Raw genomic sequence first — 12,020 nt, forward strand, 5'->3', positions numbered from 1 at the left:
TTGTATGCGGGCAATGACACTTCTTGCTAACTCATCAGAACGAGTCTGAGCTTCCTTCAAGATAGTTTTCTTGAAGTCAAGGGTTGAAACTTGAGACAGTCTTCCTCGAAGATGCTGACCTATTTTCATTTCAGCCGTTTTATCTACTTCATTGCCACAGAACAAACAGAATTTCTTGAAACAAAAAGACGAATCATTACCTCGTGCTCTGGTACGAGGAGGACTAATCCCAGATATGGTAGCTATCTCCGCCTCACTCTGTTTTTTAGCTGCAGAGATGCTGCTCTTCCAATATGTATGTATGCTTTACGGCACTGCTTATAGTATAGTATAGTATCGTTACAGATGTTTTGTCCTTCAAATATTCATCGAACCCATCACCCTTTTCAGTACTTGAATCCATTAAAGTCTTTGCCCAGGATCAACAACCACAATTTCACTTTCAGTCAAAGATTCATTGCAAATAAAGCAAACTTCTGACATTTTTACAAAATTTTGTAACGGCACGGTTAAAAAAGAGAATATATATCACAAACACGTCTATTCACTACGAAAAACCGTTCAAAACTGACTGCATTTACTGAAGCTATGTTCTTCGGGAAAAGCAGGTATCCGCTGGTTTCGACCCGAAAAATGGAGAGTCGCAAGCAGATGTTTCTCAAGGCCAACCGCTCAATAGAATCAGGGACGGACGATGACTCACTTAGAATTGTATATTTTTCACGCACCTGTGTGCATGGAGCAAATAAAAATATGTTGTAATGTTTTTTGTTCAAATGGTTTCCCCGATGATGCATGCTGGCCACGTATGAGTGCATATTCGTATTTTCCATGTTTAAAATACCCGTAATTCGAGAACAGTGCACCGTAGAAGGAAAAGTGTTGAGATCTTTTTTGTTGCGATCTACAAATTTTGTTTGAACGATTTTTCGGTTGCTCTCATTGTTTCAGAGATATACGGAAAAAACGAAAATTTGTGACCTTTGACCTCGAATAAAAAACAACGCTCAAATGGGATCGATGGGGACTTTTGACATGTCATTTGTAATGGCGGATCCAAGGCGTTTGAGGATCTAACTGCGTTCGAGCGTATTTTAGCACTCTCTCGCGCAAGCTACAATAAACCAAAAAGCTCGTCTAGTTCAGATACCCCATTTTTACCTCGGTACTTATGTTATTCAGCCTTAGCATTGGTCTGTTCATCTTTTTGAGAGTGCCCTGACACTTTAGGAGCGCCTCTTCTGATTATTGTATGTTTGCCTGTTTGCATCCGCTGACTCAGACATAAAAGAGACGGTTTCTTCCGTACGGACAGTTTGATTGCTCTCTCTTTTCCTATCTGCGGTTGGCAAGACTTCTCAATGCATTTAGTTCATCGTCTGCTTGTACTTAATAGTTTTGCTCTCCTTTGCTTCCGTTATTTTCGTGGTCATGTTGTAAGGGTCCCCTTCCAAGCCGCTATCTCTGCTCAATCATACAGTTGCATTTTCAGTCTCTGTGGTTATCTATGCTTTGAAGGGAGACCAAACAGGCTTGCAACGAAATCTTATGGTGGTTCGAGTTCACAGCTAGAACAATAGCTCTAGACAGGATTTAAATCAACTGAGCCAATACCGCCAACCTAATGCGATGTAGCATCGAACTTACTGTCATGCTCTTGGTTGTGGCTGCCCAGTGGCGTAGCTACAACTTCGGGCGCCGGGGGCCAAGGATGTTCTGCCGCCCCCCTTTATCTACTTACCTACAAGTTTCATGAGGTGGTTCGAACAAAAGTGAATTTTTACAATCTTCGATATTAAGTATATAAAATTTAGGAACTAGAAGCCACGCATATTCTGAAGTTCCAAAATTCTCACAATACGGTTTTGAGGAAATTGCTAATAAATTTACAAGACGTCTACGTCCTACTTTTATTAAAGACAGCAAAGAAAAACGAATAACAAATTGGATTTTCGCCAGAAAAATTTTTATTATACATTTCTTCAATGGGACTGGATGCCTACAGGACGTTAGCGACAGCTTTAAGAATACTACTCACTATACTCATCGTCTGCGCCCGGGGCTCAACGTCAGTTTACACAGCCGTATTAGTATTGCCGGGACATAGCTGCATAGAAGCAGCTCCTTTTCGCTCGATTCGTGTCGATTCTCTTTTCTCGGGTCTTTTGCAAGATTTGGCATATGGTGAATATCTGGTCAATTGTTGATTTTCTAGGCCTAAATCCACACTGATAAGGTCCAATCAGTTTGTTGACGGTGGGCTTTAATCTTTGACATAATACGCTCAATAGTATGCTGTAGGCAACAGTCACGGTATTGAAACCTTCTGTTAGTAGCGATCTTTTCGTAGAATTTTCGAGCATTACCCATGTCGGCCATTTTGTCAAGTTCTTCATACTCACGCATTTCGGCCTCTTTCTTTTTTGGTTTGCATGCGTATCGCTTCCCTCTTCAATTTTATTTATCTATCCCACCTCACATCTGTAGAGTTGTCGTCCATCTATCACAGCATGATCGATCTGGTTACGAACGTTTCGACCCGGACACATCCAAGTAGCTTCATAAATTTTTTTGTGCTTTAATCTAGTACTAAATGCAGCCATATTTCGGGCCCCTACAAAGTTGATTTGGAAAGATTTCGCCATGGAAGTTGAATCGTCCGACTGTTGTACCAAAAATGCAGTTGTCATAAGCGCGCTGCAGCCGCTTATAAATGGCATCTTTGGTTATATCGTCTCTCTCTTCCGACGAGGCGTGGGCGCAAATCAGTGTTATGATGAACAGTTTTGCTCGGATGCGGATATATATATAGATATATGTAGGTTTTTTTTATTAATATATCCTAATTTGCAATCTGTCGTAAGACAATAAGTAAATGTAATTGATTAATGTGATTCATATTGATGCACTAAGTGCATTTTGGCCTTAATATAAGGTTATTTAATAACTAACATTTATTAAGCTAAATTACGCAATGTGTGTAATGTGTATTATTTTATACTTAGATAGCTCTTACGATCTAAATGGCCGATCTAGAGGATGTAGTATTTTCAATCGTCGTGTGTCATCTCTGTTTTCTAATAGGTTTATAGCGTATGGGTGCCAATTTAATCTTGTTATGTACCTTGAGTTGTATCTTTTTATTTCATCAATCACCATAGGCATTCGAAGATCCTTATGGAGATGAATATTTTTAATGTACCACGGAGCGTTAGCAAGAAGTCTAAGGGTTTTTGACTGGAACCTTGGAATTATGTCTATGTTGGATCTACTTGCTGTACCCATACGGGTTTCAACAAAGTTTTATAGGTAGGAGTGCTGCCCTATCGGGCTCAATTAGCACTTGATGTGCCATTTTGAAAAGTTTTATAAGAAGAATTTTGTTTTGTAAACTAAGTTTAGACTTAGGACCAAGCAACCAATACATTTTCCTACTTTTAATTTTGAGATGCGTTCTCTTGACTCTAATATGTTCACAACAAGTAAGCCGTTTATCTAAATGTAATCCGAGATATTTTATACAATTGGACTTTGAAATTAAACCATTATTAAGAGTCACACCGGGGCACTCTTTCTTCCTCAATGTGAAAGATAGATGAGTTGATTTTCCAGCATTTACAGAGATGTTCCAGTTGCGAAGACAAGATTCAGTTTCAGCAGCTTCGCTAGCCGAGTAGGTCGACGAGTACAGCAGTGTCGTCTGCATAGGTGGCAACTGTTAAATTACTATTTTCCAATATTGGCATGTCCGCGGTAAAAATTGTATACATGTAGTATTGGTCCCAAAACACTTCCTTGCCTTTATTTCGTGAATGTCTGAGATTTCATTTTTAGTTCTAACATAGATGTGACTTTGACTCAGATAAGATCTGAGGAAGAGATAGAGTGGAGTAGATAGTATCTTTTTGATTTTATACAGTAAGCCCGAGTGCCAGACTCTGTCAAATGCCTGCTGAACATCTAGGAAAATTGCACAACAATACTTCTTCTCCTCCAAGCTACTAAGTATAGTTTTCACAATGCGATGACATTGTTCCTGCCGTGCATATGTCTGAAACCAAACCGATGATCTGGAATAATTGAGTGCTTTTCCAGCTCTGGCAGTAATCTTCGCAGAAATATTCTTTCGAGTATTTTCGAGAATATTGTTAGTAGGCTTATTGGTCTATATGAAGATAAATAATTTTCCGTGTAGTTTGGCTTTGGTATCATTATATTTAATATCACCACATTTCAGCACGTGTGGAAATGGCGCAATTTGAAGCTACTATTAAAAAGCAAGACCAAAAATAATAGACATTTCTTGGAAATGTTTTTGATTGTCCAAGCGTCGATGTTATCATGACCTGGAGACTTTGAATTTTTTAAACGCGTTATTTCAAATTGGACCTCTACGTATGTAGGAGGCTTATCCATTGGATATTGGCAATCAATGTATGATTCTACCTCCACATGGCTGGTGCTACTGAGGTTAAATGGCTGAAATACATACATACATATATCTTTAAGATGGTTGGCAAAAGCGTGTACTTTACTTATGTTTGATCTGCACCAAGTATTGTTAATATCTTTAATCGAAACCTGTCTTATGGTTGGCCGTTTTAAGTATTTGGTAGCTTTACAGATGTTATATTCGTTGTTGTTGTTTGGATACATTTTTTTGAGATATTCTCCAATCAATTTTTCTTTGAGTTCAGCTTTGAGTTCAGCTAATTCCTGCTGTTGTGCCATATCCTTCGAAGTCGCCTCTTGTTCTTAACCAATTTAGATATTTCATCAGAATATGGTTGTCTGCTTCTATGCGGTCGAGAAGTTTTATTACAATAGTTGGTTGAGGCTAAGAAGACGGCTTCGTGTATTTTGTTAGTAAAAATCTCTACTGCATCATCTAAATCCCTAGTTGAGTTTATCTCCATGTTGAAATTTATATTGGAATCAAGTTGAAATTGCTGATCTCTTATTTAATATATGTGACCTGGTCTACGAAAAGGGAGCTAACGTGCGAAAAATAACTAGTTTTCTGGGAAACAGCTGTTAAAAATATACAACATCCGAATCAACTAAAAAGTAAAAATTGATTTTTTTGACACCTAAGCCCCCTTTCCGTAGACCAGGTCACATATGCTGTTTCTGAGCAGTAAGTAAAGCAAGCAAATTAAAATGAATAATTAAAGTGGAATAGTCTAAAGATCGTAATTATTTATTATTTCGACTAGGTTTGCGTCAATTTCAAAATAAACCGCAAAATCAATCAAATCAGGGGTCTTGCTGGGATCTGTTTGAATTTTTTTCCATAAAGCATTTGTGTAGTGCGCGGCCTTTGGGATTAGTAAGACGAGATCCCCACTATGGATGTTTGGCATTGAAATCGTCTTCTTCTTAATTGGCGTAGACACCGCTTACGCGTTTATAGCCGAGTTAACAACAGCGCCCCAGTCGTTTCTTCTTTTCGCTACGTGGCGCCAATTGGATATTCCAAGCGTATCCAGGTCCTTCTCCACCTGGTCCTTCCAACGGAGTGGAGGTCTTCCTCTTCCCCCCTACGGGTACAGCGTCGAATACTTTCAGAGCTGGTGTGTTTTCGTCCATTCGGACAACATGACCTAGCCAGCGTAGCCGCTGTCTTTTAATTCGCTGAACTATGTCATTGTCGTCGTATATCTCGTACAGCTCATCGTTCTATCGAATGCGATATTCGCCGTGGCCAATGCGCAAAGGACCATAAATCTTTCGCAGAACTTTTCTCTCGAAAACCCGTAACGTTGACTCATCGGTTGCTGTCATCGTCTAAGCCTCTGCACCATATAGCAGGACGGGAATTATGAGCGACTTATAGAGTTTGGCTTTTGTTCGTCGAGAGAGGACTTTACTTTTCAATTGCCTACTCAGTCCGAAGTAGCACCTGTTGGCAAGAGCAATCCTGCGTTGGATTTCCAGGCTGACATTGTTGGTGGTGTTTGGTTCCAAGATAGACGAAATTATCTACAACTTCAAAGTTATGACTGTCAACAGTGACGTGAGTGCAAAGTCGCGAGTGCGACGACTGTTTGTTTGATGACTGAAGATATTTCGTCTTGCCCTCGTTCACTGCCAGACCCATTTGTTTTGCTTCTTTGTCCAGCCTGGAGAAAGCAGAACTAACGGCGCGGGTGTTGAGGCCGATGATATCAATATCATCGGCATACGCCAGCAGCTGTACACTCTTATAGAAGATGGTACCTTCTCTATTTAGTTCTTCAGCTCGAACTGTTTTCTCCAGAAGCAGGTTGAAGAAGTCGCACGACAGGGAATCGCTTTGCCTGAAACCTCGTTTGGTATCGAACGGCTCGGAGAGGTTCTTCCCGATTCTGACGGAGCTTTTGGTGTTGCTCAACGTCAGTTTACACAGCCGTATTAGTTTTGCGGGGATACCAAATTCAGACATCGCGGCATAAAGACAGCTCCTTTTCATGCTGTCGAAAGCAGCTTTGAAATCTACGAAGAGGTGGTGTGTGTCGATTCTTCTTTCACGGGTCTTTTCCAAGATTTGGCGCATGGTGAATATCTGGTCGGTTGTTGATTTTCCAGGTCTAAAGCCACACTGATAAGGTCCAATCAGTTTGTTGATGGTGGGCTTTAATCTTTCACTTAATACGCTCGATAGAACCTTATATGCGATGTTGAGGACGCTAATCTCACGGTAGTTGGCGCAGATTGTGGGGTCTCCTTTTTTATGGATTGGGCATAGCACACTTAAATTCCAATCGTTGGGCATGCTTTCCTCCGACCATATTGTACAAAGAAGCTGATGCATGCTCCGCCGTGTTTGAATAACTCGGCCGGCAATCCATCGGCCCCCGCCGCTTTGTAGTTCTTCAGGCGGGTAATTGCTATTCGAACTTCTTCATGGTCGGGCAATGGAACGTCTGCTCCATCGTCGTCGATTAAAATCATCACCAGCTAGAAATCTACTGCCCAGTTTGTAGAAAAATATAGTAAATGACTATTTACTTATGTTGGAACGCGAGGGTAGTGTGCGGTTATGACAATCCCTACCACTATTAATTTTGTTTACATGTGGTATGAAAATCTGCGTTTTATTTATTATTCTTATCAAGCATTGTTATCATCACTTTGTGTGTTTGTGTCTAAGATTGCAAACCGGTTTGATGTGTTTTGCCAGCCTCCGCTGTTACTGACGTTTACAACGTTCTCACTAACCATTATGTGGGGGTTTTGTTTTTGCATTTTCGCTTTTTATTACACACGATAATATGTTTACAAAAATGCAAGGACAAAAAATGCAAGTACACTTTTCGACTATACTCGCACTACCTGTAATCGCGCTCACTACGTTTTGTGACCGCACTCACTGAATTTCGATTGATTCATAAATAGCACTTATTTAAAAGGTTCTATAGTAATTTAACTTAGCCAATGGCCATATTGTAATATAATCTAAAACAAAAAATGCGTTCATAATGCAAACTCAGATAAGATTTGTGTTTGTGTTTTTTTTTTAATTAGACAAAAAGGCGGTTGTTTAAACAAAAAGTGTCGAATTTGGCCCATTTTTTCGACAGTTTTTCGTAAAAAAAATAGGGAAATTCCAAAAAAAAAAAAGAAAAGCTTCCATAGCGAATAACGTTAAAAATGTTCTCTCCAAATTGGAACTAGATAAACTCATATCAAAACTCTTCATGTGAGAGTGGAAACCGTTTTGAAAAACACCATTCTGAGTTTAAAGATTGGAGTTGCAACGTTCCCCACTCTGTTTCCTTTCTAGCGACCTTAATAATTTGAATTTCGATTTCAAAATCCGAGAGAATGTTTATTATAGTGTATCCGATAATGCAACAAAAAAAATCGATTTCTCGAAAATTTCATTGACGATCCTTTAAGTGCCAAGTGGATAAATATTTTATTATTATCTATCATGTATTTCGAAATCAATTATTAGTTTACTTTTCAGATTTTTTTTTTCTTAGTTTTGGCCAACTTCTGATTTATTAATCATATTCTTTCCAAAAGGTTGTTAAACAAGAAGTTGTCGAATAAAATTTCATATATTATTAAGTTGTGTACAGTAAATAAAAGATTTTATTTATTGAAAATCATATAGCACTTAAAATACCAATATTTAATAAGTCTACAGCATCGGTGAATATTGATATTGGGCGATGCTTTTAAGATCACAGATTAATCTCACTAGTTTTAAAATGAATATAAATTCTAATAATGTTTTTTAAATATTTCTTAATTAATTTTAAGGCACTTATCTTTGTACAATACTAATTATAATGTTTGACATATAAATATTTAAGCGTAAATTCATATATATAAATTTGCGAGTCATTAAATTTATTCTATCTGGTAAGTTTTATTACATGTTCGAAATTTTTAATTGAAATTGTTATTTATGCTGTTCCGATGATGTGTATCAACCTATTTTCTATCGCACGATAACACAGAGCGGGTTTCTCTTCACGTAAATGGATTCGATAAGTATAACTTCGCATAAAATGGCCAACGTGTATACATTTTCGTTCCCTCGGTCTAGAACAATATTGACGTGTAAATATAGGATTAAATATATGTATAAAATTCAAATGCACCATAAAAGTATAAAACTATGAACCCCTTGATAGCGCCTTATCCATAAGATACCATGGTAAAAAAACGCTAATAGCCACCGCCGCAACACATGTAGCACAGAGTGCTATAGTTGAAGTAATATTGCTAGCAGAATATCCGCCTTTTTTGTATTCAATATCTTCATGGGGATGTTTCTCAAATTCCAATACTTCAACATCAAAACGAAAACGTACTTTAGAACTGGGAGACTCCTTCCGCCAAACCAAGTGACCCGACGACTCACGTCGCTCCAAACTCCATTTAGGTTCCTGAGCTGTAAAGATTTACAAATATTTGTTAACCAAGTGTCTCTCAATAATTTCAATATAAATACATAATATAAAATAAATATAAATCTTTAAAACTACGCAACGTATTTTGATACGGTTTTCTTTAATAGATAGAGTGATTGAAGAAGAAGGTTTATACATACAAGTATGTATAATAAGATTCATTAAATAGTGAAGAAATAGTGTTATTTTTGAGGTTTCTAATGTTTTTTCCGCTTTCATTGCAAGCGCTGGCTGACTATGTACAATGTACTAAGTATTGTTATTAGTTAGTATTAAAAATAATACAATTTCTAAGTATTTAGAATAGTAGAATAGAACTGCAACCAAGTATTCAGTGCAATGGATTATAACTTGCTCAGTAATCAGTCGATGAAGATTATACCACGTATATCCCAAAAGACTGATGTCATAACCTTGTCGACTTTTTCGTCTTTCCACTCTTGAGAACCGGTTCATCATGTGCGCAGTCCACTTGAATGACTGTCTATTGGACTCCAGTGTGAAATAATGTTGTCATGTTTCTATAGTCACACCGATGCAAAAATTCGGTGTTATTACGATTAAAGAGCACTCAAAGTCTTAAAATGTAGAAAATTTTAAATTTATTATAGATATTCTTATTTTTCGGATGGAAAGTAAAATTTTTGTATTTAAATGTCACATAAACTTATGTATAACGTCTGTCTAAGGATGTGATTGCCTCGAAGATTGAATATCTAAAAAAGCAATAAGTCGTAATAATGATTTTTCTATTGAGTTATTTAGTTATTGAGGGTTAGACACGTTGAAGGCCTAGGTCGTCACAATTTAAAAAAACATATTGTGCTCTGATGGTTTAATTCCTAACTAATTGTTCGATATCTAACGCAACTTTCATAGAAACCCTTGATCTTTATACTCTCGCAACAAAGTTGCTAAGGCGAGTATTATAGTTTTGTTCACATAACGGTTGTTTGTAAGTAGATATAGGGTTATATATACCAAAGGTTAAGTTCGAAGATGGGCAAATGCCACGCCCACAAAATGCCGAAAACCGAAAACCTTTAAAGTGTCATAACTAAGCCACAAATAAAGATATTAAAGTGAAATTTGGCACGAAGAATCGCATTAGGGAGAGGCATATTTGGATGTATTTTTTTTTGGAAAAGTGGGAGTGGCCCCGCCCCCTACTAAGTTTTTTGTACATACATATCTCGGAAATTACTAAGTTATGTCAACCAAACTCTATAGAGTCGTTTCCTTCAGGCATTTCCATATACAGTTTAAAAATGGAAGAAATCGGATAATAACCACGCCCACCTCCCACACAAAGGTTATGTTGAAAATCTCTAAAAGTGCGTTAACCGACTAACGAAAAACGTCAGAAACACTAAATTTTACGGAAGAAATGGCAGAAGGAAGCTGCACCCAGGCTTTTTTTAAAACTTGAAAATGGGCATGGCGTCGCCCACTTATGGACCAAAAACCATGTCTCAGGAATTACTTGACCGATTTCAATGAAATTCGGTATATGATATTTTCTTAACACTCTGATGACATGTACGAAATATGGGTGAAATCGGTTAACAACCACGCCTTCTTCCAATATAACACTATTTTGAATTCCATCTGATGCCTTCTCTGTATAATATATCAGTACATTAGGAACCAATGATGATAGCGGAATAAAACTTTACACAAATACGGTATTTGAAAAATATGGAAATGACGGATAATGAAATCTCGATTATCACTTTATCATGCGAGAGTATAAAATGTTTGGTGACACCCGAACTTGGCCCTTCTTTACTTGTTTTAAATTGTTGCTATCTTCGATTAGCATAGAGTTGGAGAGTAGCGAATCATACCCTGAACAGGGTATATTAAGTTTGTCACGAAGTTTGTAACACCCAGAAGGAAGCATCGGAGGCTCTATAAAGTATATACATATATAAATGATCAGTATGTTGAGCTGAGTCGATTGAGCCATGTCCGTCTGTCTGTCTGTCCGTCCGTCTGTCTGTATATATACGAACTATTCCCTCAGATTTTAAGATATCGTTTTGAAATTTTGCAAACGTTGTTTTCTCTTCAAGAAGCTGCTCATTGTCGGAACTGCCGACATCGAACCTCTATAACATATAGCTGCCATACAAACCGAATGATCGTAATCAAGTTCTTGTATGGAAAACTTTCACATTTGACAATGTATTTTCACAAAAGTTGGCACAGGTTATTTTCTAAGGCAACAATGCAATCTCCCAAGAAATTGTTCAGATCGGTTAACTATAACATATAGCTTCCATACAAACTGAATTATCGGAATCAAATGCTTGGTTGAGAAACTTCCTCATTCAACGATATATTTATCTTTACGAAATTTGGTATGAGTTATTGTTCATGTAGATAATGTAATGTCGGAAGAAATTGTTCAGATCGGCTCACTATATCATATAGTTACCATACAACCCAAACGATCGGGATCAAGCGCTTGTATGGAAAACTTTCCCATTTGACGTGGTATCTTCACGAAATTGAACATGGATTACTGCTTAAGGTAATAATATAATCTCCGAAAAAATTGTTCAGATCGGATTACTATAGCATATAGCTTCCATACAAACTGAACACATAGTTACTAAAAGAAATGCACCGGTGAAGGGTATATTAGCTTCGGTGCAGCCGAAGTTAACGTTTTTTCTTGTTTTCATTCACAATAGCTATGATTTATCAAAAAAAAAGTAGTTAGCAATAACGATAAAGTTCATTTTGACAGATGAAAATCTAAACAAACAAAAATTACAAAATTATTTGTTTTGTTTAAGTTAAAATTAATAGGAATATGAACATTTTATAATTTGTTTGTATTAATACCATCAAAGGAAGGAGTCATGTGTAGAAGTTCACGCAAGTGAGGAAAGGTCCCTGATCGCCATTCACTTGGGAGTGGCCAGAAACGATTCTTTTACACATGGCTCAAGCAACTCACTACTTCCGGTCTTTGACCAAGTATCCTCTGGGTAACGTCCGGTGTGTTTTACGTGGGCACCTGCTGACGACAGCCTTACTCCACGGCGCTCAAAAGCACAGCGGATCAAATCAATGCGTTGATCAGCGCCCTGAGAATGCTAAGCA

General features: G+C 37.6%; 1 protein-coding gene across 6 annotated transcripts in view; it reads right to left on the bottom strand.

The window, feature by feature from the left end:
* Positions 1-8,048: 8,048 nt before the first annotated feature.
* Positions 8,049-12,020, bottom strand: part of LOC120780613 — a 67,185-nt gene continuing 63,213 nt past the window's right edge. For all 6 annotated transcript variants that reach the window (XM_040112875.1, XM_040112872.1, XM_040112874.1 and 3 more), the window contains 2 exons: positions 8,595-8,887; positions 8,049-8,535 (listed from right to left, as the gene is read on the bottom strand). In XM_040112875.1, coding sequence (XP_039968809.1) covers positions 8,610-8,887 — 278 coding nt within the window. In that variant the 3' untranslated portion in view covers positions 8,049-8,535; positions 8,595-8,609. The remainder of the gene's footprint in view (positions 8,536-8,594; positions 8,888-12,020) is intronic.

The sequence above is a fragment of the Bactrocera tryoni genome, unplaced genomic scaffold (assembly GCF_016617805.1).
Source record: "Bactrocera tryoni isolate S06 unplaced genomic scaffold, CSIRO_BtryS06_freeze2 scaffold_25, whole genome shotgun sequence".
Classification (NCBI taxonomy): domain Eukaryota; kingdom Metazoa; phylum Arthropoda; class Insecta; order Diptera; family Tephritidae; genus Bactrocera; species Bactrocera tryoni.